This window comes from Lepisosteus platostomus, chromosome 14, assembly GCF_059453375.1.
Source record: "Lepisosteus platostomus isolate fLepPlt1 chromosome 14, fLepPlt1.hap1, whole genome shotgun sequence".
NCBI lineage: Eukaryota > Metazoa > Chordata > Actinopteri > Semionotiformes > Lepisosteidae > Lepisosteus > Lepisosteus platostomus.
The window spans coordinates 37,571,639-37,599,490 of NC_142624.1; the positions used below are offsets into that span (position 1 = coordinate 37,571,639).

The following is a 27,852-nucleotide window of genomic DNA, read 5'->3' on the forward strand; positions in this document are numbered from 1 at the left end:
ACTCCACATTTGGATGTCTGCTACTTGTACGGTACGTAGCCTGAGAAACAACTACATATTTGTGAAAACCTAGAAGAAATATTGTATCTAGACTGTTTAATAGGAGCTTAACCTGTTAGTCATGTACACTTGTTTTTTGCAGGGTAAACAAACAGCAGCAAAACAAATGATATAAAAAGTGTGTATATATATATTATAAATATATTGACAAAGTCTCACTCATTTTATTATTCTGAAATAACACACAGAACAGTCATTAAAAAAAGGAGTAAAATAATGTGCAACACAAATCTCACCAAAGGTAAGGCAAAAAAAAATTATTAATGGAGGACCAATAGAGAATAATAAAACTGTAATGTGCCAATTTTTAACGTCCAGTTTCTGAAGACATCAAATCAAGGTTGTCAGCAGAGGAACGACAAAGGGAAACGTGTAGGTGTTTATTTTGTCATTGGGAACCAAGGCAGTAATTGCAGCGGCTTCATTACCTGCTGTGGAGGGGAGGTGTGTGATGCTGGTGAGGCAGGTCAGGGTGAACCACACAGAGGCCAGCGTGGCCCCGGCCAGCATCAGCAGCAGTATGAGCTTCAGCATGCCTCTGATGGAGTCCGCGAACCTGAGGTGGAAATCAGGGCTCAGTCACACAGCTAGAAGCACAGAAGCTCCTGTGCTATGAATTAAATTTCAATGCAATAATAAGAATGTTATAAAAAATAACAGTGCCAAACGTTCCCCTGATAAAATATAATTTCCTGTGCAATATGCATGATTAAGAGTCACCACACAGCAACTTGCCAGGACTTCAGGTGCATTCTCTTAATTTGTTTTTACTTTCTTATTGCAAAATATAAGTTAATCGTAATTTACCTCTACCAACGGGGTGATACTGATCTGTTACACCATTCAGGTTTGTATCGGTGGCTACCAAAAGGTTACGAAAATGGATTTAGTGTGTAACTCAAATCGGTACACAACGTTTTAATCACGCTGTCCTAAAGAAAAAACTTCTTTTGCAAATTATTTAAAATACTTAAAAGTGCACAGCGTAGATTCTTCCTATGACAGAAACACTCGTGGGTAGATGTACCCAAATCAAATTTAGTAGATTAAGCCGTTTCAAAAAAATACCTGGCCACTATGGCGTCATTCTCAGTCTGGTCTCATACAGTAACAGCAGTTAACTGCTTCCACACAATTAATTTGTCTCAGTAACAATGAACAAGGTTCAGTCTAGGTGCAGCAAACAATTATAAAACAATTAAACCAGTCAGTGAAGACAGAGATGAAACTGACAATTGGGAGTACAAAATAACAATTAAATGTAAGATACCAACGATCACATCCTGATGTCAGTCACAACAACCATGGAAATGAAGACGAACCTTGGATAACTTTTGTTGACTTGTCAGAAGGGCTGAAGTGGATAAGCTTGATATGTTTTACCACAGAGAAGCTACAGTACGGCTACTGTGTCACCTAGCCTTTTTAGCCGAACAGTTCCACAGTTCTCCATCTGTTGCAGCCTTTCACAGACAGGCACGTTCCAAGGTAATCTCCTCGACACATTTAGAGAAGCCATTTGTGACAGAAGACATCAATATGGTATCATTTCATACATTGAGCTGAGGCAGTAGCAGGGAACTGAAGCTGGTTCAGAGAAACTTTAATTCTGATTTTATCATTGGCAAAGTGAGGTAATTGTAGCCAAAGAAAACTGAAAGTGTTAAAAGGCCAAAATGGGATTTCGGGCGGATTGGAACACAAATACTGCTCACAAACTGCAGTGCTGTATATTTATCTAGGAGGTCAGTGAAATTGGTGCTCACAATGAAACAATTACCTGTTTTGCAGCAACCTGTATCAAATCTTCCAGTGTTTTGGGTTGTCGGAAAAAAATGATTAAGAGAAATGTGTCATAAAATTAAATACTGATCAGCAATGTGTTTGCTATATTAAATAATTCACTCAGTAGCTTACAATCAATTAAAAGGTAATGAACTAAAATTAAATGAAGAAAGCCGTTTCCAGTTTTTATGACCCGAGCAGTCAGTTAATTACAGTTATGCAAAATACAAACATTAAAAAACAACCAATTACAGAACTGACAGACAGAATATACCAAATTTGTCCTCAGTTAAAACTCTGAGGGGATAAAGGCAATGACAAGACTGACAGTCCCTATTAGAGTCAGGAAAACTATAATGAATTAATATGTACTTTAATCACTGCTACAAAAAGTCTAAATGGCACTTTTTCCAAAATAAATGGTGTTCCCTGCTAGAAATAATTTGCAGGTAGATTACATAGCCTTTAATAATTCTCATTTATTCATAGTCAGTTTCATCGCAATTCAAAGCACAGGTAATAAGTTATTCCCTGTGCAGTTATCTACTGCACCATAAAAAACAGCTCAACAAATAATTACCAATAACCTCACAGAGAAGTGAGGCGTCATGAGACTCAGGCATCTGTTGCACTGCAGACATCCTGCAGTGTCACAGATTAAGACATCACTTCTCACAAGCAGATTGTGCTGCGTCACAGATTAAGACATCACTTCTCACAAGCAGATTGTTCAGCTCTTTTTTGACTCTTATTTTCACTGCATTTGCCCACCTAGCGGAGAAACCCATCAAGCACAAGCAAACTGACACATAACACCAAAGGGCGTGCAAAAACAGGACTTGCTGTGAGGAGAGTGCCACTGTGTTTACCTTGGACACCTCTAACCACACTAAGGGCATCATCACATTTCCAATAATGACACACACACAAAGCCAGAGTCAACAATAAACATATGTGTTTCTTCACCTTTACTGAACTCACTAAATGACCCATCATTTTATCAAGCCATCACATTTAACAAGAATTATTATCTAATTTGCCTAATTACAACTTTCAGCAGATTAAAGTAAGAGACATCATTGATTCTGCCCTGGCTACAAACTGCTGAATTGGCTCAACAACAAAAGTCCATCCATCAAAGGTGACAAATCCTTCATTTTGCGGACTCCACAGTTTAAAACTGACGGTATATAACTATCTACCCAACCATGTGAAAGACGGACAGTATTTCATCCTCTTCTGTCTTGAGAGGAGAGTTTGCTCAATATATGCCACTTCAGTAGGAAAATAAATTTAGGGGAATTGCACGTTAGCTAAGTGACGAGCAAAGGATTCAAACAGAAACTAATATTTCAATCCCCTGCAGAAGAGGCTGAAAGCAAAGAAGAAGAAGGTGGCCACCTGTGAATGGCCCATTTCGTGGACAGGTATGTAAGAACTGTGCGCTCAGTTTTAATTAAGTCTAACAAGTAAACTGCGATTGCTTGAAATCCACTACACAAGCAAGTGATACTTAAATGCCCTTAAGAGTATTGTCTGGGTGAGAACACACCAAGCTTGTCTTTTTGCAATTTTTCATTTGCATTGATAAGAATCATCAAAAAATAATTTCATAGCAACTCAAGACAAACTATACAGAAGATGCCTGTAGTATCTAATCCATCACATTTACCAATCAAACTTGAGGGATTGTCAGGTCTTCCTCTTCTCTAACACTGTTTGTTCCTCTCGCTATATCCATAGCTAATAGCTAAAAGGCTATTTTTCATACTACAGAATACAAATCTATTAGGATAAACAGTCATCTTAAAGCATAATTCCTAAAATCAGTAGACAATTGCCAGAGAACTGTGTTTCTGCATGAAGAAGAAAAATCAGTGAAAAATGCAAAAAGTCATTTTGCAAAAGACTTTCCTAAAGCAGTGTAATACCACAGTTAAAATGAGCTGCACAACTCTAAAGAAAGTCATAGCAGTTGATTACCTTATAGATTCCCTTCCCTGCTTTTAAAAAGTCACATCATTTCTGGCTGCACTCAAAGGTATTTCAAACAGCAGGGGGTTTCATTTCAAATCAGTGTGTGAAAATCCATCGAAGTTTGTTTACACTGTTCTCAGAACCTTGGAGCCTCTTTATCACATCAAGGGGGATGTCTTTCAGGCACAGAGATGGTGAAGAATGTTTTAAAGTGCTTACCTTGCCATCGCTACACCAACAACACAGCCTCCGACAATCGACCAAAAGCCAATCCAGCCTGCGTCCACCTACAAAACATAGGAACAAGCTGCTCATGACCCTTCACACCCTTTGTTTAAGCAATGAATACCAATTTCTCCCCTCAGAATGCAGGTACACATTTCCCAGTTTATAAACAACCAGGTTTAATTTCTTAATATACCTATAACGTTGATTCTTGTATCAATCTGTGTATGCATCTGTGTATTGTTAGAGAGCTTTCTTCATATTGTGTGCTGCTGGAAAACAAATTGCCCTTTGACTGTCTCTCAGTCACTTTGACTTCAGAAATGAAGCAATGAACTAGTGTGTTGCACAATTTTATAGGACTCACATGTGAGAAAAATAAAAAATAAAATATCGTTTATATAGGTATTAGTTTTGTAGAGTAACTGAAGTCTTGTGCTACACATTCTGTGTCTATGCCGATTTTCAATCTGAGGCAAGATTAAAGATTCAGATTGAACACTGAAATAAATTCAATTTATAACACTTACAAAATATGCTCGTGCAGGGGACGTGTATGCCCGTGTGCCCCTGTTACCTTGCGGTTTGAAATAATGCATGGATATCACAACACGTGCATAGATTTTTATTCTGACATCACATGAAACATCAGCAGGTTGAGCCGTCTTGGTCTGTGGAGCTCATGGTGAACATGCCCCGCCACTCACCCCTCTTCCAAAGTCACCGAGGTCTCTTGTAGCCATGCTGGCCAAACTTACAGGCAACCAGGCTAGTCCAGCATCTTTGCTTAATTAATGCATGAGCCACACCTGTCGGAAGCCCTTGCTTTTAATATACTTTATGTCCCCATTTTCTTGTCCACTACCTGTACATTTGGGTAACACTGCACTGCACTTACTAACGGTTGAACAAAGAGAAATGAAAATTAAACAGCACACAGAGTGTGCCAGAGTAATACTGCAACTGCAGCTCTGAGTAAACAATGAAACAGAACTGCACTTATTTCAGTCATTTCCATCTAGGAGCTACATTGCTATGAGGCCTCCTCAAAGTTAGCCTTAACTCTCCATACCAGTATTTACTGCTTAAACAAAAGCTAATACACTATTTCACTGCATGACAACTTCAGTTTAAATCAGGTTTCTTGATAAAGGCTGTTTAACATTTTATTTCTTGTTGCCTTTAGCACATTGGGTTTATAAATGGGAGCTATACAACCACTTCAAAGTTATCATGAAATTAGGATAGGATTAAAACAGTGGAGCGTGTGAAGAAGGGATACTACATACTGTACTTAAGCAGAAAGTACACTTATAGAGGAGTGTTTAAGTTAACCATTCTTTTAAGACGTCATCACAGAAAAAGAGTTAAATCCAGTACTGTCTGTGCTTTGGGCTTTTAGCACCTTTATTTAACATTATAATCTTTACTCTAAGCCTAAAGCAAACAAACTTGGAATCAGCCTTTGACAGATCACTCTTGCAGTTGAGAGCAATTTTCTAAATTGGATTAAGCAGGAGTCGCCGTATCTGGTGACGTGGCGTGTTTCTTTGTCAAAATAATACATACAATCAGAAGCTGAGAGCAATGATAATGACTCTCATATGTTCAGAGACTCTCTTGCCTTCTGTTAATGAAGTTTGGATCCAAATGGACTTTCTCAAGGCCAAGGTCTAATCTGTTTCACAAAAATACAGCATCACATGTCTCGTGTGAAACCAAATGTTAGACCTCTTTTGTTCTGCAGTTTATTTAACATATTCCATAAAAGGTCTTGACCAATTATAAATGTCTGCTGTATCCTGAAAGGTACTGTTTTTTAAACTCTATAACCTAAATTACATGAACTACTGCCATGTGCTACTCCAGTTAGCCTAGGTCTTAAAGATATTTTTCATTTCAGTATTTGTTTTATTCCAAGTTAAACCTATTGTTAAAGATCTAAATTGTTCAGGACTTGTGTTCTACCTTGATAGAAGTGTTTATTTTCTAGATTTCAAGCTCCAAGTTTGTTTCTCCCGATGTTTTACTGTCCTGTTACCTATAATGTTACTCATTGTGTCATTTGGAGACAAATGTGTCTTGCTGTTAGCCCCCAGTGGACTTTGTCATCAGTATTGCCTATCAATAGAACTCCCTATTCCTTCGCAACTGCCTGATCAGAAATCATGTGTCTCAGAGCTCCTAACACTTTCAATACCGAAAGGAGCAGAAATATTCAATGGACAGCACAATTTGAGGATGCAGAAGCTGTAAAGGATGTGGCACTCTGAGTGGCGATTCTGCAGATTTCTGGGATACCAAATGGCCCTAGATTAAAACACTGTACAGCACAAGTTTGTGTACGCACTGAGAGAAAGGAAAATAAATGCTACACAACCCTGGGGGGAAAAAGAAAAATTCAAGTCATACACTTGACATTTTATAGAAGAAGAATCCATGTAGCTATAGACGTCATCAAGTGCAAACAAACTGAGAAAAACAATTGCACTGCAGTATTTTCTGCAGTAAGAAAGTATCTTTTTTTAGGGACTCTCTTACTAGACTGAATCACTGATACCTTTCCCTATAAGTTTACACAAGGACAAGATCAGACATCATTCTGCTTGATTTCAATGATGGTTACAATGAATAACACCAGCACCTTTTGACAAATCCAGAAAAAAATAGAATAGGCACAGCACAGTTTCCTTCCAGAAAGAAGGAGAATGAATTCTGTTCACTTTGCTGTCTTTTTGGCTCAAAGTGTTTTTTGGTTGAAGCCCTTGTGAAGATGGGTTGCAAAAGCAGCATTTCAAACCACTGCTTTGCATCATTCTAGCATTTAATATGACAATGACACCTTGATTTGAAGGCACCTTATTTTAAGCCCATAAATAACAAACCTTCTAATATGTTCTAGTTCTAAACATTTTCTACTCCAATTCCATGCTGTACAGCATTTCAGACAGTGCTCATTTAAAATGAAACTAAACAATTTATCAGAATAGGCTTGAGGAATTTTAACTGATGGAGACCGCAAACTTAAGTTGAAGCAATTATTTAAACGGTATTAAATTCGCTCCGAAATAAAGCACAATAGGCTTTCAGCATGCTAATTAACCACAGACGATCCCAATTTAAGAGGACATTGCCCGAAGAGAATGAGCAGACCAGCTTTTGCTCCGAAATCCAAAAAAAAAAGTTTTAAATGGATTTGATGCCTTTGAAATTAATTCTGTTCTTAATGGGGAACATTCTTTATATATATATATCCAAAAGAAGGGGCACATAGACAAATGCCTATCTAAAGGACTCAGAAATATAAATCCCATGCGTGTGGGACAATGCTCACCTGGCTCACTTTAGCAGGGGTCAAAACCATGTCAAGCACTCCTGACCATCCCGACACCACTCCAGTCGGCACCGAATAAGCCAAGGCAATCATCAGAAAGCGCACGTTGCTGCAAAGCAAAAGTCAAATTACATGATTAGACAATACCTTCACCCTCCCCCCTCCTACCCCACTCTGGTTGCGTCATTATCATTCTCCTAAACCTCTAAAAAAAACCAGCACTTCCAGATAGCTTAGCAAGGTAAGGCACAATGCAGTGTAGATTCCCTTCACTGAGCAAAAAGCCCTGACACTTCAAGGTCATTTTCTAGTGGAGACCTGCGAGAGTGCTGCGCTCTTAAGAATGACACTGACAACGCATTCAAACACACGCTGCTTGCTCGGCACTGCAGCTTTGTAGTTGGTTAGTGGCATTTTCACACTAGATCAATACAGTTTCCCTGCAAGGTCTGTCTAATGACAATCAGTAAAAAAACCATCCAGGAAAAAAAAAAGATGTTTCTGTGTTTATGTATTCCACCAGGAGATGATGAGCTGATTTTAAGGCTATTTTTTGGGAAAACAGGGCACAAACTACATTTCAAAACTGCCTTGCATTTCATACCGCAGTGCTAGAGGCATCGTGATCCTGATTCCATAATACAGCTTAGAACAACTTATATAGCACTGATCTATGAATACACATATCCAGGGATAGTAAAATGACTTTTCACTTGTCAGTTTTAATGCAAACACCAGCCAAAAATCATTACAGTGTCTTAGTGGCCTTGCTTCAGCTGTCAACACCTCTGTCACTTACAGTGCTGCAAACAATTTCTAACACAAAAAAGGTTCAGAACTTAGATATATGGTCTCTGCTGCACTACAAGCAGTACAGTTGGCGAGATTTTTTAAATGTTACGCCGTGTGAGACAAACACATGTAGCTACTGAAAGTGCTGTGGTCTCCAGAGACCCCCCTGTACAACAAGCCGGATTCACTTCAATGGGGCATATCATGCTGAGCAAAATTTATAAATAAATAAAAATGTCAGAGAAGGGCACACCACCCTCTTGGCGACAACTCTACCCTTGCCCTGTATTGCAGGCTAAGTAAAAAACTGCCAGACCTAAGGCAGTTCCTGAGCTTAATAAAACATCATTTGAAATACACAGTTTTCTCACCATCACATCATTAAGGGAGTAGCAGAATGCAGAGAGGGTCTTGGGAGCCCTAAGATGATTACTGCAGCTGGAAGTGAGAATTTGTTGGTATTGGATTAGAATGGCATTAAGGAATGAAAATGCAGGTGAGAATTTTGCAGGGGGAAATTAGTGCAGGATCAGATGGCTGTTGATTTCTAGTGGCTCCGTCATTAACATTCACAAAAAGATACATTTTGTTTTCTATTGGTCTGCTGCAGGGAAACTGAGGGAGGATCTCCAGAGATCAGGGCTGTTCGAGGCCACTCTGCACACTGTTCCCCAGGAGCATTTTAAGAGTTTCATGTAAAGGAATTACTTTCTCACAGTATCAAATCATTCATACATCATCAGAGACAGAAATGCCTAGGATCCTGTAGTACCTCTACTCATAGTTTAATGTACTATATGTGCCACCACACCTTGACTCAGTTTCATGGGGCCATGGCTGTATTAAAAACCACTGAACCAAAATGATTCAATGATTCGATCAAACCCACAGTTTCGAGGTCCGGGATTTGATTCTGGGCAGTGACACCTGTCTGTGTGTCCAGTATTTGTTTTCCCCTGCGCTTGTGTGGGCTTGCACTGGGTACTCCAGTTTCCTCCCACATCCCAGAAGCATGGAGAAAGGGGTTATTAGCTACTTGATATCCCTTTGTAAGGGTGGCAAGAGGATTTCACACATGGGGGGTTTGTCCCCAGTACAACCAATACCGATGTTGGACCTAGAGAGAGAAACCGACAGATGAGTCCCATTGGCCAACAATTCTCCTTTCATCTGTGACCACACTGATTAGCTAATATCTACTCTTTCATGCCTATATATTAGGTCAAATTTGAGAACTGCCAGGATTTCATTTCTTTTGGTCGCGTAGTCAGCTATTTCTGTATTGCCGTCTGGTAAATATGTTATACGACAGCAATAGGTGGCTTATATTTCTCTGTCAAAAATAATTTGTCAACAGCAAGAAGCTAGAAAATAGGCTTTATACTTCAGCAGAACTGCAATTTTATTGGATAACAACAGGGTTTTATTCCCCACACATAGCTCAAGACTATTTGCTGCCAGTAGAGAGTCTCAAATTCAACAAATGAGTCCCTTAATTACAAGCTACCTGTAAAATTATCTTCCTAGCAGATACACGTTGCAACTGAATTTCATTTGGGGAGATACAGTATTTTAAAATTACCCCCCATTTAAATTTAAACATTCAGAATCCGGTTTTATTTTCCACCAAAACAGCATGCTCCTCCCTTTTCTCATGAAGAACTGCACAAGAGCTTTGCAATTTGCCTTGACTTATTCCACAAAGTTGTCTTCAACTTTTTATTCGGTTCTTTAAATAATCTATGCTCACACTTTAAGTTGAGGTCTCCATTAAAACGGTCAAGGAACACCCTATTTCCATCTAATTAATAATGCCTGTCAACAGAAATCGATAATATCACATACCCTTCACCTTGGGGTTACAGTTAAGAAAAGGGTTGTGGTTCAGTGTGTGGGGATGACTGGGTTTTGTTACTAACATCTAACCTATGGTAGAAGCTGATTCTCGTTATGACCTTTATCTACAGGTTACACTCTATTATCACTTTTATAAATCTGTTTAATCTATGGAACACGTCTAACTGCTGTGTATAAGTACGCCTATAAGGGTACACTTCACTGACACTGTGTGTCTTTTTCTATGACCTATACCTTAAAACACAGTTATTGCCCACACTTTCTTACCCACACGTTCTTTCTGAAAACGTATTTCTGACAAAAACTTCTGAAACCCATACAAGTGGGGGAAAGCAGTTAGCTAGAAATGGAAGTCAGATGGGTAACCACAACCATAACAAACCTTTTGGATTCTGTAGGTTTCCAGCAGCCTCTCTGGCCTCTTAAAATAATCATACGAGTGCCAATGTTAGAGATGCGTTTACATTTCTGTCAGTCACTGTTCCAGTTTACTCAGATGGAGGTTATCAGGCTTGAGATGTTTTAAATATCAGTGCAGTTATGAGAATCATAAGCAGAAGTAATGAAAATATACATTTACGGGGCATTATAAGGGTGAGACAGTGATGCGGTGACCAGCACTGTTGCCTCACATCTCTTGCATCCTAGGTTTCACGTCAGACATGGTACCTTCTGCGTGGCGTTAGCAAGTTCTCCCTACAGAACCTTCTGCTGGGCACTGTTGTTTATCTTCTACTTGCCAAAGTCTTGCTGGCTAGGCTAACAGATGTCTCCAAATTTGTCCCTATGTGTTTGTGCACGAGCTCCCGTGAGCTTGTCTACGTGTCCCTGTGTATTTGTGCATGAGTACCCATGAGTTTGTGAATGAGTGTACACACACTGTGATAGGCTGGTGTCTCATCCAGGGTGCAGCACTGTTTTGCTCCCTTCACTTACCACCTACGAATGAATAGAATAAAAAAAACTAAAAAAAGACCATAACACATTAGTTCAGTTCAGCTGTGCAATATCAGGCAATAACAACAGTCTGGGTTAAGCAAGGCCTTCCACATCATCTCTGATGCTTGTCCTTAATACTCAACAATGTGTGATTTGATTTCTTTCCGTTTTTTACCTTCTCAATGATTGGGGCTATACTTTAAAAACATTCCAAACCCATCCGGCCCTTCTAGACTCTTAGATAATTAGCACTTAATTAGTTCAAGGACTTTATCCAGCTGTTTTTTATAAGAACAGAGGGTATCAGCTTCAACAAAATGGCTGGGCAGCTTGTTCCATGTTGCCACAACCCTTTGAGTAAAGAAGTACTTTCTCCTCTGTGTTTTAAATGCACTTCCACATAGTTTCCATTTGTGTCCACTAGCTAATGTCCGACTGTTCATTCTGCTGGGTTGGCCTTGTCAATGCCCTTAATGATTTAGAATATAGTGTCAGGTTCTCTTGTAGTCTTCTGTATTCAAGACTAAAAAGTTCAGTTCCTTCAGCCTGTCAGTGCAAGACATTCCTTTAAGTCCCAGAATCCACTTGCTTGCCCTTGTCCGTATTGATTCCAAAGTGGAGTCTTTTCTATAAGGTGCTAACTAAAACTGTCCACACTATTCTTAATGAGGCCTTACTAGGGTAACATCCCTTCTTTTAAATTTGACACTTTTAACTACTGTAGATATTCTATTTGCCTTTCTTGATCAATTCTTCACATTGTCCAGAGGACGTAAATGTTGCGTCAACATACTCAAGTGTTCTTCAAAACCAAGTTCATAAACTCATACAAACATCTTTTAAAACACATTACGTCACTGTGATTTTATGTATTCATAGACAAGTTCTCACTAAAACCTGTATGATACCCCACATGCATACTGCTCTCTGCCTTCAAATATATCTGGTGTACATTTCTCTGCCTCCTGACCAACATTAGGACTTTTTGATCAGTACAAGCATATTGTAGCTTGCCAATTTTGAGCAAAACTCCATTGTAAAGAAATTATTAAATTAAGCAGCAGCACACTATATTCTATGATTTGGTACTGGGAGTTTTATTGATCAAAAGGTTATATCTATGAGAGGGCACCTGCTTAATGTTGCTGTTAAAATTCTGCTGCTGAACGTTGCTCGCCTTTAGAAGTCCACAAACAACTAATTGAACATTACTTTCTAGTATCTATATTCTTCATCCATGGTAGAACTTGGAACTTTGGTGGCCAAAACAAGATTAAACCAGACATCTTTCTTTTGATAAAAGAAATGTACTGTAAGTTTGTTTTCGCAGCAGCAGAATGATAAGGTGGTCTTGTTGACTGTCTGATGAGGACGGTCGTGAACACTTGAATAAGATCACTGATGGAGTACATTTCTCTGCCTGCACCCTTTTCATTAACCTTGCAGCAGTGTGAAATCAATATCTATGCACCTTTCCAGATGAGGTCTTGTTTATATTACAGCATATAAGTGAGCACATTTTCGTAAAATATTCCAGAAAGCAGCTAAGCCAGCAGCATCATCAGCTAAGTGCTATTTGTCCTTGGCAGTTCTGACTACTGTTCAATGCATGAAGAACTGGCTTCGACAATCTACATTTGCTTACAGGAGAAGGAGGATTTCACAGTATTAATCAGATGCCTGGTAACCCCAGTTTTATCCGATAAATACAGAGCAGCAATCATGCATTATCACATACTGTACAGACGAGAATAAAAGATAACAAGCAATGTATTGGAAAGTGAAACATATTTTTCAAACATCTCTTATAAAAAATGGTCTTCCTCTAGTTTTCCAAATAGCTTTTATTTCTTTCCAATTCATTACTTTCAGTAACCCAGACTCATGCACTTACATTGCAACAGTAATACACCATTTCCACATCATGGGAAGGTTATCACACTGGGGATAGCTCAGCAAACACAGCAAAGAATCTGTGTGGAATTCACAGCCAAAACTAGTCCCCAATTCTCTGCTTTCTGTGGTGATTGGGGTGCCTGACACGATAACGCCCCGTGTTCTGTGCCTGCCATAGTCCACAATCAAAAGCATTTTTTTTTGCCCTGTGAATTGAACTAATACAGTAAGAATGTGCTGATGGATGCCCGCCTATCAGTAGGACACCAGATCGCATTGCATTGCAAATAAGACTGTTAGTTCAACTCGTAGGTATCTTTTGAAGCCCTGTTCCTTAAAGCCATACAATAACATGCAGTTGCGGTTGCCAGTATAAACTGGAACAGGTTCTGAGCACACTTGCAGTGGTCAGAACAGCGGGGTACACACAAAGGACAATAACAGACTAAGGTTTTTCTGAAGGCCTTCTGCATTCATGCAAATCGCCTTGCACCGTACCCTCAATCCAAAGCACTTCCTTTGTGCCCTGACGAAAGGAAACTGAAATCCCACATTTCCGATTACGTTTGTAAGCTGCTGGAGATACCTGAGGAGTCGGCAGATGCTGCTTCTGTAGCCCAGTCTCTGGCTGGCCGCAGCTACACTGGGAGGCAGGGGAGGCCGGGATGGGAAATAGAGCACCACAGCAGAGAAGAGCACCGTGGTCATGGCGAACTCTGCAAATCACAGACAAGCCCGCCGCAGTCAGTTCCCCCCTTCAAGTGACATGTTCAGGTGCAAAGGTCACAGTACAGTAAGCCTGTCATTACACTCAGAGAGACCAGTGGTGATTCAGTCACCATGCTGCTTCACAATTTGGAGGAAGACTGTAGGAAGTGGCCGTCACACATTAGTGCAAAGACACCCTGCCCCCCCCCAAATGAAACTGTGACATCATCAAACCAGAGCAATGCCACTGGACAGAGGCAGAACCACAGGGGGCGCTGTGTATGCAACACTGTTACACTAACATCACCAAGTGCAGAGGCTGTGCAGGCTGAGGCAAAGCATGAACCCGGGCCAAACCAGGCCCACAGGTCAGAGGAATTATGTTAGAGGCTCTAATAAACTATCACCCTGAGCTTCCTTCTCATCTACTTTTTGAGTCTTCTTGAGTTGATTTTTTGCTCTTTAACATCATAAAATGGGAAACAAAAAAATGTTTTGTGGATTGGTATTGGATTCTTCATGTTGAAACTTCAATGTTAACACTACTTTACTTAAATACTTAAATTAGTTTACTCTTGTAACACAGGATTTAATATACACCGACATGAATATTTTTGGCGACTGTATTCACGCTCATTCAGATTTTTTTATAGCAAAACCGTGCTTTTATTCTGCAATAGTTTTGATCAGCTCTGTAGGTATGTGATAAGAATTTCCCAAGCAACGCATCAAGAAATTTAATTCAGACTAAAGATCACTGCTCTGTGCTAAAATTAATTTCTTTCTGACCTCTAAAGCCGTCGGATCACGATTTTGTATCTCTGTTCTCCCCTCAAGGAATTAAAACTGAGATTCTTTAGGTTAAACAATGTCAGCACCTTAATCTATTATTGAAGTTTTTTTTTTCATTTTTTTTAAACTGCTTTAATTTTCTGAATCAGTTAACCAGAACCACCCAAATGTTGCTCAGCATTTTTTAAAGGAACAAGGTGAATACTGCTGAAAGGTTTCAGTTTGGTATTCTAGCAGATTGTAATCCCCTATGAAAATGGTTTGTGCTGCATGTTACACCAGGGTAAACCTTTAAACGAGGAACAGACTAGAGAGACTGGATATAAAAAAAAAAATACCTGCATAGAGTACAATCTGGATACGGTCCCTTATGTGGTCGTTGGTCCTGCCGATCACGCTTCGCAGCGGTTGCGTCTCATTGGGTGCTGGTACTACCAGCGGTCCAATCAGAAATGAGCCTGCAGATCCCAGGTAGCTGACCAGAGAAGCAACAGCAGTGGCAGTTGCCCTTTGATCTGGGGCGAACCATGTAGTGGAGAGGAGAGGGGGGGCACTCATGATAGTCGGACCAGCTAACCCATTCAGCAGTTGACCTCCATGAATTAACCTGCAGAGCCGAAAAAGAAGGATGAAATGGAATTCGTAAGGAAAGCCGCATATCATACTCCCAGCGGTGGTACCTAGTAACAGTATTTTAAAAGAAAAAATACATTTATATATCAGTGTCATATGCTAACGACCCAATTAACAGTTTTACAGACTCCTCTCAGAAAAAAAAATCTAATTTAACAAATTTTGTTAACACTTAAGGTGTTGTTAAATTACTCACAAAACTTTTTTTTAAAAAAAACAAGCACTGACACTCAAAATGCATTATAAAGTATAGACTATGAAATGTCACAACCTTTTTTTTTTTGTGATGGGCAAAATGTCAGAAACCAAATATAAACGTAGAAAAAAAGAAAACACCCCTAAGCACAAAAAACTCCAATCGTATTTTGATACCTGCGTTAGTAATACTAATTTAATCAAATTATACTTTCATCAGGTTTCTGCTTAAAGAGATAAGTGCTGTGGCTGTTTTGACAGGAGCTCCTCAGAATTTCTGCCAAGAGGAAGACTTCTGCACAGAAGAGAAACAGATTAGAGAACACCAGCCATGTAGGCAGACCCACGCACAGACTGGTGCAGAGCCTTACAGTTAGTACACTGTACTAACATAATGTTGACGGACAATAATGCCTCAGAGAAGGAACTGCACCTCAGGTCCTTCTGTTGAACCGTCACTGGCTCTGTCTGTGCTTGGAAACACGTAGTACATTATTTTTATTCATCCCACAGCCACGCTGGTACAATACACCCCAAGCTACTGTAACAGCTTAACAACTCTGATTACTCCTGTGAAGTGCACGAAGAGATTTTGCGAGACTAATAATAATAAATTTACCATCCACATTTATCTGTTTCAAAGTCGTTCGGGAAAAAAACCCCACAGAAGAACAGAATTCCAAATGCTCTCTGCCGTGCTGAGTGTGGCCCCATGGGGTCTTTTTCTGGTCGCCATCTTCAGCGGTCTGCCAGGTCTGATTTATTGCACTATGAGACGCCTCATGGAAAAGAACTTGCATTTAGCTGCCTATTGAAATACAAACTCTTCTTCCCTGCTCCTCCAGAAGAATTTTTTGCAGTCACATGGCTCCCAATAAAATCGATAGCTGTAAAGCCTTATCAGTGCTGCAGTCCTGTCACACAACGTCACATTTGACAAAACATTCAGCCACAGAGCTCTCCATTTCGGTCTATAAATTAATGCCAAGGAACAGCGGTTACAAGCCTTTCAGTATTTAAGGGTGGAAATGCAGCACAATTCTGTCTGTTCCAGCTTTTCTTTCTGGGAAAGATCAATAATAGACTATGAGGGTTTCCTAGTGTCTGCTGTACAGGGAGCTGCAGGTGCAGAATGGCAGCTGGAATACAGTGGTGGATGAAGTATGTACCATCCCACAAGCACCGTGCAGTCCCCTGAAATCAAAGGCAAAGAGAGGACACAAGACCTTATTATATGATTTATCATAAAGGTTGGTGTGGACTATAGCAAATGAGTGCGTTATTATATAAGCACCTAACATACAAAAAACTGCAAAACAAAATGGATCTCTAACCTTATACAAGAGTCATGAGCATGTCCACATATCTGAGTTTAAATGTTTCCTTGTCCCATGCAAAACAACAACAAAGCACCTTATGGTACAGGTTCTACACGAGAAACGGGAAGCAATTCCACAGCCCAGAATTACCGATCTTGCTGACAAGACAGGGATGCGTGTGAAAGACGTGTGCATTGCTGGTCCCTTTTCTTTGGCTGCCTCATTGCGATTAGGTTTTGATCCCCTGGTGGGCTTTTCTGCCTAGATAGAGCATTTCAATGGGATTTTCTTCAGTGCAACATTTTATTTATGTCAAAGCTAAAGCTGATTACTAAAATAATGAGGAATTTACGATGCATGGCTGTTTAGACAGGGCTAAAGCTCCCATGTCAATGAGGATAAGTGTTGTGTGTTTGGCCAGGACTCTATTTTAATGCCGTTTCCTTTAACAGATAATTTAATCTGTAATAGTGCCGAAACTCAAGTAAAGGGCAAGCCCAGTTATTAAAATATATCACTCTTCTCAATTACAACGTAAAAAAAAAAAGCCATTTCTGAAAGCGCAGCAAGCAGAAAGAAATTTGCCGTTTTTAACACAGACTTCAGCTGAAGCACAACAATATGACTGACATCGTGTTTTACGAAGAAGGCAATTCCTAGGCTTTTCAGGCAGGTTTGTAATGACACCTCTTTGAAAGCAAACGTACAGTATATCTGCATCTTGATCACTATTGAAGTCCTTAAAAAACAGGCTACAGACAATGCTCTGTCTCTAATGCACGCCAATGTTAAAACAAAGGGTGCTATATCAGATAAAAAAAGAGCGGCAAGATTATCTTCTCATCATGCCTTACTGCATGGAGTTTTGCTGCAAGACACGGAGTGTCTGCTCCAGAAGATAAAGACAGGGAAGAAAAGCTTGTATCTGGAATGACAACAATATCAAGTGCAGAAAATCACAGCCAGAGCTGAATTTCCAGACAGTATTTGAAACCATGAAATTCTAATAACGCATGAATGTAATACGAGCTGGAATATAATACTGACAAAGTACCCAGCCTTTGTCAAACACTGCAATTCTTACATTTGATCAATTCCACCCTTAAAATATAAATCTTGGTCTTAACAAGCTAAAATATAAGATACTTTTGAAGGTCAAGCATAATTGGTATAACCCTGGGATACACTGAAATCTGTTCAATCCCAAATATACAGCAAGAACACTCAATTGTATTTAGTCTGCATTTTTCTCAGCTCTGCATCCACAGGGAAATTTTATTTTTATCTTACAGGGAGATATGGCTGGACTAGACAGTTCTGCAATTACAAACTATACTTTTGCAGACAATATCACATACACAGTTTTGTACTTTCAAGTCATAAAAAAGTCCAATGTAGTGCTTTCAAATAAGAGAAATTTAAAATATATATTTTGGTTTGACAGGAAGAAATTAAAACAAGCCTATTAAGACAATAAGGCCATAATTCATTATATATAAGGCATTATAAATAACAGTATATGATGCATAAAGTGAATAAAGTAACAAATATAAACTAAACTTCTTTAAAATAATTTACAGGAAGACATAATAAATAATTTTGCCTTCTGCTGTCAAGATCTGAGAATCTTGCTCTCTTTTTAAAAAAATTATTTTCAAGGCTCAGGACTTGAAATCAGATGTCTCGACTGTAAAGTGACAGTAGCTACTTTAGAAACAAGAATTTCTCTTTTTCAGTGTGATACTCCTTGGCAATGGGTGACATTTCAATGTAATAAACAATAACTTCAAACACGATTTTTTTCCTGTTAAAGGAAAAGGTCTATGTAAGTTCCAATGCAGAGGCACATATGAATATCTCTAGGATATGGAGCACAAGCCATTGTTGGCCAAATTCTTTGTCTTCGGTCACTGGGAAGGGAAGTGGCGGCACCTGCTGGACAATTTAAAAACTGCAGCCAGGCTTTCCACGTGAGCTTTTTGAAAATCAAGACTGGTTCCTTCTACACGTTACAGGTTTGACATTTCAAAATAAAATTGATAGCAGTCTGCAAAAGGTGCTAGATGCTCTTCTCACTGCACACTGATGTGTGATCCACACTGCTGCGCAAACACAATGTTCTCAAAACAATCTCAGGCACAATCACAGATTACAATGTTTAAAAGCCTACAGTATGTTATTTAATTATAATTTATTAAAAGCCTCCACTAATATCGTCTAGTGCAGATTACTTTTAGGGGGATTTCACCCATCTTTTAGAAATCTGATACAAAGTGCTGTAGTGGCTAATCCATCACACTTACCAGTCAGATCCGATTGATTCACTGTCAGGTGTTTCTCATTTACATTGTTGCTCTCTAAAACACCCACAAACTCCAAAAGGCTTCCTTTTCTCTTGTGATCTATCAAGATCTTGATCATCATCTCAAAATGTCTAAAGTTTCAGTAGACGATCATGTGCTTGTGCATAAAGAGGGAAAAACACTAAATGGAAAGAGAAGAACAATGCAAAATGTCTGAGGCAGCAGTGTAGTGGACTAAAAGTAAAATAAATTAAACTGTGAATGTGATCTAAGAGGCAAGGCAATGACAGATGTCTAGGATTTGATTTGAAAACTATAACGTACACTCATAAAACCATGATGCTACATATCTTGGTACAATTTACTAATCCGCGTTCCATATCCTACAATATCCAGGTAGGATTTAAAAGCTTGCATAGCCTAATCCCATGTGACGACAATCCGATGGGAACCCTATACAAGAAACAGTGGAAACAACATGAACTGGGCATCAGTCTGGTGCACAAGGGGGATCAGGTTTCTCCTTTTCAAGAAAATGACTTTTAATTTTCTACTACGTGCACTTTTTATGAAACCAATATAATTGTATTATGTTATAAAATCAAGTTACAGCCATAGAAGCAGTCAAAAGAAAGAAAACATCAGAATTTGAAGATTCTGATGTTTTCACTGGTCCTTTAATAAAAGCAGAGGAAAGCTCAAATCTCTTACAACAGTGGGCACGAGTTCCAAACCTCATTAACAGAATCTGACGTTCCTTTTTACCGCACAATGATATCTCATAATGCAGCGTTACGCTATTGCAATAGAAACCATACAGCAGATTTATATGAAATAAATGGTCGATTAAGAATAGAGAACTTAATGAAATTACTTTTGCGATGAAAGTCATTGAAACAACCTTAATGGAACCTGTCTTCCTATCACAGAAAGGAAACGCACACATTCCCAACAAGATAAAACCGCTTGATGCTGCTGCTTCAGGTGATGAATTGGGTGGGGGTACTGCTGATGTCCAAAAACCAGCAGATAGCATATTAAACAAAGGCCGATTAGACAGACTAGGAATGAGAAGAATATAAAACTGGAAAGCACACAAGAGAAACAGCAATCCTAACAACACTTTAATGAACCGAGAGTAAATTTTCATCTGTCTTTTTGAGTGTTCTAGCTCAAATCCTTTTAAAGCTGCCCTTTCAAGACTTTAAAATTCAAGGTGGTACAAAACGTCTGCAATAACTGCTGGAAGCAAATTGTAAATGCGGTGATACAATTTAGACTTTTCTTTGTTAGTACACTATATTTCATTTCAAACCTTGGCTTAGGGGAATGTAAGGACAATATGGCATTATATTTGTTTGTTACTGCGCTCTCTAATGTTGCTGATAAGGTTGCCGCAGACCTTATTTTATTTAATGTTCCTGCTTCTTTAAAGTGCCATGGTAATTACATGGCCATTTATTTATTCTTAATTTCAGTGTTGACTGGCCTCTGCAATAGACAGGCCAAAAAACAGCCCATTTCACAGATCGTATCCATAACGGAGAATTACAGAAAACCACTTAGAAGGTAAATGCTGCATCAGTGCACACTCTCTTCATTTACAAATGCTGCTCTTCAGCTAGGGATACCATGAACACAAGGAGGTAAGCAGTAATGCGCATTTGAAAACAAGTTTCTTTCTATGGATGATTAATTTTAAAGTCAAACTGGCAACATCCAAAAAACAGGTCCACAGCACTATCCGATTTGCCTCTAATTCAGTGCTGTTAGCCATTCGAAACATTTATAACACACTTGGATGCTTGTAATCCTGGTAACAGGCCCTTTCCCCGACTGAAACATACCATTTCTTCACAGACAGGTCATGCAGTGGAATGCTCCTCACAGCCGTCCCCAGTAACATGAGGGAGGAGGAAATCAGCAAGGACATCCGGAGGCCTGGGAAGACAAGACACAGACCAGTTTTGCTTTCGGTAAAAACTGCATATTACTGGCTCATCCCTTTGATCTAAATTAAGATCGCGACCATATCATGACCAAAGCACCAGGACTATAAGCCCGTCGTGTGCTGCCATGGTGCCTTGTGAAGTAAATGCTGACCATTTGGTCATTTAAGTGGTGTAAGAGAACCACATGCCACATCTACGCCTGGAAAGTAGAGAGGAAACCGGTCAACTCTGCTGGACTCAAGGGGCTCAAAGAGAGACGACACCTGAACGAGAAGCCAGTCAGTCAGGGAGTGCGTACGGGCATGGCAACATGGAGGTGAACTCCACACAGAAGGGGCCCAGGCCAGACTCGCACCAGGAGCCCAGACGCCGTGAGGCAGCAGCGATGAAAACCACACAATCAGGTTGCTGACCCACGGGCGCATTACAAACTAATATTATTCAGTAGTTTCTAAATGGACCTAATAAAATAAATGAAAGTGTGCTGACCTAAGGTTTAAGGTTTCCGGGTTTCTAGGCATGAATCTTAAGACGCATAAAAACATGGAAGTGGGTCATCACCTTTTAGGGATCTCAAGAAACGATCAGGTCCCGATGCAGTCAAACACAAGACTGATATTTACAACGACACTGATGCCATGGAGGGAACCATGGCCGCTGGTGGTTAGCATCACTGCCTTGCAGCGCTAGGCCCCTAGGTTCAGTTCCCGCGGTACTGCAAGGAGCTTGTACAGTGTGTTCTCCTCGTGTTTGCACGGGCTTCCTCTTGGCGCTTCGGGTTCCTCCCACAGTGCAAAGACATTAAAGTAGGTTAAGTGGCTTCTGGGAAGTTTGGCCCTGGTGTGAGTATGCGCGTGTCTAGTGTCTGTCTGTCCTGTGATGGACGGGCATCCTGTCCAGTGTGTATCCTGCCTCATGCCCTTGGCCTGCCAGGATAGGCTCCAACTCCCCCACAACCCTGTATTGGATGAAGCAGTTAGAAAATGGATGGATGGATTTATGACATTTATGCAGATGGATTTGGATTATGGATTTATGCAGATTAACAACATTGCGTGAAAAGTACACAAATACACTACTTCTGTTGTCATTCTCACTCCAATATATATATACAAAACAACCACCGATACGCTAACGTCAAGATTTAACAAGTAAAAGCCCATTTGTAGAGATTAGAAAAAAACTTAATACAACGCTTATTTCATGCTCTGCATATATTTCATTTAGTGTACTCTATGGCAAAGCACGGCTTTGCGTGAAGTTTCCCATTACAAAACGCTAAGGCCGAGTAGGTTCACTCTTCATGAAAACATACAAATTCCCTTTAGAAACACCTGGAGGGCTTTCTAAAGCTGCTCCATTTATGCAGCTCACAAAAGTAAATTATGTTTCTGCAGGTCTTATTTTAAAAAAAAAATGTTTACAAAACGTATAACAAATATTCCAGAAAGCATAAGCACATATAAAATACATATGTAGGAGGTTTTGCAAATCAAGTCACGAACATATACTTTGCAAAGACGTTCATCTTATGAAAATTAGCTAAAAATTATTCTGCCATGAATGAAAACCAAATTACCAGCAGACATGGGACAACTGAGACAGTACTGCTCTGCACACCAGCCTGAGGAAAATTCTCTATCATCATCTTTTTACCATCACAAAGCTCTGCAGATCAGGTGCTAAACTACTCAAATCTAACAGTTAACTCATTTTCCAATATCTCCTCATCACATTCATGAACAGGTCCTCCAGACACAACCATTAGAATATAAATCAAATATTTAAAAATAGGTTTAAATGAGATTTAAAAAATGTTAACAGCTGTAGAGTCTCTAATGGACATGGGCAGTGAGTTTGGGCACATGAGACGACAGTATCGCCCACTGTGTGGAGCCAGGCTTTCACAGGAGTCAACAGGCCAGAATCCGCAAATAAAGAACTGGACTTACACACGCAATATCCTTTAAATAACCTGGAGCTAGACCATTCAGCATCTTAATACACTTTAGATGAAATTGGTGATCTCAGTGCCCCTTACACCAAAAGGCAAGAAGTACCTTTTTGCACAAAAATAAAAGGAGGAAAACCCATCTTTAATTTGAAAAGAAAAATGGCAACTGAATAATAGAACTGCTGATGAGGTCTTTGTGAATACAGCTTCAGGGAATGTTTGTCATCTGTTTAAAAAGAAAATGCCAGTGAAATGTGTATTTTATTCAATTTTATTGCTGGTAATGAACAATCTAACATTTAAACATTTACTTCAGCTTGCATATTTGCATACTGACTCACAACAGAGGCTGCAATACAGGTAGTAAATGTTCTTTACCTAAATTCCAATTAAGTCTGTTAAATTCCAATTAAATTCCAAGAAAGCCTTTCCGTGTGTGCACACACCACTAATCTACAGTGGATATGACAAGACAAAATAAGTCATTTATGTACTATAGTGCTGCTCATTCACAGCTAAATTAGCAGTATAGTGTGTGCAGGTTTGTGACTCAATAACAATGAGTTAATTTCTTTCCTTACACAAACATACAAGCACAGAAATCACAACTCAGCACTCAAACTGGTTGATATTAAAAATGGCTCAACAACTGGCATATGCTCTAGAAGAGTATCAACTCGCATCCTAATCAAGTAGCTGAGATAATGAGGTTTGTGTCCAGGACATTTCAGAGGTCACAGCGTGCTTTGTTAGGGCTGTACTGGAACAAACATTTCGACCCCTCTGCCGGTCAAACATAGTTCCTGGGTGGGCACAGAACTGACACCACCCACAAGGGTCAACAATTTGAGACTGGTGGACATGATTCAAATGTGGGATTTGATTTCATCGATAGCCTCACTGTCTGGAAAAGTTTACTTGATTTTTTAACAGGCTCTCCGAGCTTCCCTGGACGGGTTGAGTTCTCTGCCCCGTTCTCACCTTTCTCAGCCACGTCAGATTCAGGAAATCTACCAAAACTGAATTGCTTTTGAATTCATGAAAAGCTGCCTTGTGTAAACACTTTCTCCAGAAAGTGCTCATTAATCCACACTTCTAACTTGTTTACATTTTGTCTGATGGATTACTTCTCACATGTGGGCCAAAATTAGGACACAACATTGTCCCAACTGCAAACTTTTAACACAAGAAAAAAACTACAAACAAGAGGAGGCCATATAGCCTCAATCTAGTCCGTTTGGAAGTAGGTAGATAATTGCTCCAGGATCTCGGCCAGCTGTTTCATGTAAGAATACAAGGTCATGGCTTCAAGAGAGTTGCTGGGTCCCTTGTTCTATACCAAACGAAGTGAAAGCAAGCCAGCCAGGAGCTGCTATAATGCAATGTTTTATAACAGTCCAGAAAGGTGCCATCCACCTGTGTACCTTACCTGGATTTTCATACTGGAGATATATTTCGATTTAATTCAGATTTGATTTAAAGGCGAACTGCTGTCCCAATTTATTATTAAATATCGGTTACAAAATTAAATAACTGGAGGTATCGCAAGTTTTTACAGACTCCGAATTAACCACAAAATTGTGAGCTTTGTGAAAGTACTGTACGGTCGCCGTGTTGTCACACACCAAGGGTTTCACCACTGTCACTGTAAAAAGTGCTCATGTAAAAAAGTAAATAAGTACAGGGTGTGCAGCAGACAGTTCACAGGAGAAATATTCCAACTTGATTTGCGTGCAGAGTTAACAAGCGAGGCGGATTTGTTGGCAAAACTGTCTTGAAGTCGAGGGCAATATTTCTATTGGATTAAAAGAGATGTAATCACAAGCCTGCTTGTTTACAATGTAATAGGGACGCTTCACCTCACAGGAAGTTTCGTTGCCTCATTCTGAACTGCAGACAATGACAGCAATTTGACGCTGCACATACCTGGAAATTTTGTCTATTTTGTGATTGGAGGTTATACATGTTACTACGTACATTTTATTTTCATTGTGGCTTGAAATGCACTCATCAATGCCGATTCTAACCCAGAAATATAAAAATAGCATTTCCCTTTTAACTTAATTTACTCTTCGACTTTAAATGACTGCGGCGGGGGTGACGGGGGGGGGGGGGGGGGGATTGGAACTCGTGACTCTGGTAATGTGCTGCTTGATTTTTTGGGAGATGAACGTACTAGCATATATATCTGGGTTTAAGGTTGCCATCCCTACAGACTGCTCCTTTTCAAGACCATCCCATCCAGTATCTAAAGGGTGCACACTAAATTCCTCGTCGATAGAGACAAAAGCTGGGAATGAAAGGAAACAATGCGCTGCTGGACCTCGCCTGGACCTTTGAAAAATGCATTACCTCTGGTCCAGCGAACAGCAAGCCAAAAACAGAGCCCTTTGCCCTCAACAACCTCATTCGTCATTGTTTCATATTTGCACCACATTGCGTTACAGATAAAAAAAGAATAGAATTATCTTAGTCTTTAGTAATACAGCACCTGTGTTTCAGTTTCTTTGTGAGCACATAGGCAGCATGGTTAATTTCAGTAATATACAGTATGTTCAAAAAGGCACTGAAGAGAATCACTCACAATTTACTTTCAGTCCAAAGCCTTTGTTCACAATTATTTTTGCCAAAATCCACCACATCTGGATATGCGGACTTTGCACAGTGTATAGTGAATATCAGAAGTGAAGGAACCTGAATGTATAAGCATAGCCCATGTCCCACACAGACATGATATAGTACAGTAGGTACAATATTTAGATAGGTTACTCCAGAATAACATATGAACATCCTGTATAAATGTATGAATGTAAGAAAATCAGAAGAAATCAATAAGCTTATTTTCAAAAAGTCTCATCATAGCTACAAACCAGACAGAAAAACGCATTGACAGTAGTGTTTAAGATGAGCTATTTCATGGAGAAATCGTCTGTTGTTCTTAATAACTGCTTCTCAGGCTTCAGAGTAACCAACAGCCCTTTAGTTTAAAAAATAAAAATATACTAATGTACATTTAGATTGTAGAACTGGCGTGACGGGTAAGGAGCCTGTAAAATGAGTCTTTAATTCCCGTTTTAAAGAAAGCTTGTATGGAAACAAGACCACTTTGCTGAGCAAATCTCAAATTATCAAGAAGGCTCAGGTTTAAAGATACTGTTCGCTGCTTGGGTCTTAATCTTTACAGAAAATAATAATTCACCTATTAAAGTCTCAGCAGGACATGTTCTTTTAATGACCTCGTTTACAGGAAACGCCAAACTTGCACTAGAAGAACAGTATCACAATACAGGAAGCAGAAGTGTGTAAGACAGAAGAGGAAGACAAAATACATCAGATTTGACGTAAAAAGAACATTTCCTCATTGTAGCAGGCTTAGACTATTTCAGGTGTGACCAACGCTGGTCCAATGGAGCCACTGTGATTTCAGGGTGACTCTTTGATGATCAGTTTTCGAATGTGTAGAATGATTCTGTTACTGAATTGATCAGAACCGACGCGTTCCCAGGCTTTGTAAATTAGAGCTTTAAGGGTGGTCCGGAATGGTTTAAGGGTGCTGGATTATGGGTTTTCGGAACCATAGCTTGATTTAAAAATAAAATAGCTAAAAACAATTAATTCTCTAACTCACTTATGGCAGTGGTTTGAAAGTTAAAGTCCGCAGTCAAGCTGAACTTTCACTTACTTCATTAAACCATTAACCATTTTCATTTCATTTTCGCTCTTAAACAGTTGGGGATAGCTCTGGTAGGAGGACGGAAAACGAAGAAGACACACTGGTTCTTCAGCATCAGGGCTGGGATCCACAGGAACAAAATCCAGACTTTCTGCGTTGAGGACCTGTTTTTCAGATGTACATGTATATCGCTAGTGTATTTACTTCAAGCTTGCAAAAATAAATCAAAATGACAAAGTAGCGATCCACCCAGCATATTAAAATAACTCTAAAAACATCCATTAATCTTGATTAATGGAATCATCTTTTGTTTAGTTTTTACATTTCTGTTGCTTGTCAGCTTTACAGATCCTATAAAGCTGTTAAACTGCTTTAACACTACGCTCACAGCAGAGCCAGCAGACATGGACAACAAGTTTATGTGTGAAGGGAGACGGAGTTGTGCTCTGCGGCCACTTTGACTTTTTTGTTTTCAGAAGGTCAGCCAAAACACCCGTCCTTAAAGACCCACTTAGGTTTAAATGTCCGATTGACTGGGCGAGACTGCAGAGTGGTGCACAGCTCTCCTCTGGTGCTATTCCATTTTCTGCTGCGGTAGTTATTTCAAAAGTGACAAGTTTACAGCCCACATGGCAGTAAAAATCAGCAGTTCTAGATTGAAATCGCGTTCAGACGGTACGATACCATGAGCCGCGCCATTAAAAACTTATATAAGGTTATACTGGCACCCTGATGACTGGTACTGCCTTTCTTTGCTCATTGGTTCTGGTTTACAAGGTGCTTGCACTATGCATCTGCCTTGGTCACATGGTTAGTTCACATGCTCATTGTATAGAGTAGAAGTTAACTGGTTGTTATGTTGGAAGCCAATGAACATTCTTTTTCATTTTTGTACCCACCCTCAGACTGTGAGAAAAGCTTTGCTCACCCTTTTTTTCTACAGTTTCGTGGTTTTGACCAGCGTACGATGCAGCAGACCAGCCCCCTCAGGAAAGACAGCAGGGTGGCGCGAGTTCTGCATGACAGTTTCACAGGCTTGGTCTGACAGAAAGCTGTCTGACACCACAAAGAGGAAAGAAGGAAGCTCCGGCTGAAATTCTGTACAAATTACGACACTTCTTTCCCCTTCTTGACGCTGTCGCAGGTTAATATGTCCAGCTGCGCAAAGCTCAAAACTCTCCACATTCCCCCCCGACTTTCGCTTCCCCATCCAAGTGGTGCCGGAAGGACTGAGTGTCACTGCTTCAAACTGCGCTTACACTCGTATTTGTTCAGCAGATGACAAGCGCAAAATACAAGTTAAAATATTTCAGAAATAATTTAGACCAGGTGTTCTGAACTTTAGCCCTGGAGGGCCAGAAGGTTTCTAGTTCTCTTTCCATCTGAGCCCTTAATTACTTCACTGGACAAATTATTTGATTAATTGGATGGAACGAAGCCTTTTCTTGTCCCTTGTCC

The 27,852-nt window shown here is 39.7% G+C and overlaps 1 protein-coding gene across 1 annotated transcript in view; it reads right to left on the minus strand.

Moving 5' to 3' along the window:
* Positions 1-27,852, minus strand: part of slc49a4 (solute carrier family 49 member 4) — a 44,155-nt gene that overhangs the window by 15,075 nt on the left and 1,228 nt on the right. Inside the window, exons 2-7 of the mRNA XM_088606122.1 lie at positions 20,663-20,756; positions 14,704-14,972; positions 13,452-13,581; positions 7,382-7,490; positions 4,042-4,109; positions 489-616 (exon numbers count right to left, since the gene is read on the minus strand). Coding sequence (XP_088462248.1) covers positions 489-616; positions 4,042-4,109; positions 7,382-7,490; positions 13,452-13,581; positions 14,704-14,972; positions 20,663-20,756 — 798 coding nt within the window. The remainder of the gene's footprint in view (positions 1-488; positions 617-4,041; positions 4,110-7,381; positions 7,491-13,451; positions 13,582-14,703; positions 14,973-20,662; positions 20,757-27,852) is intronic.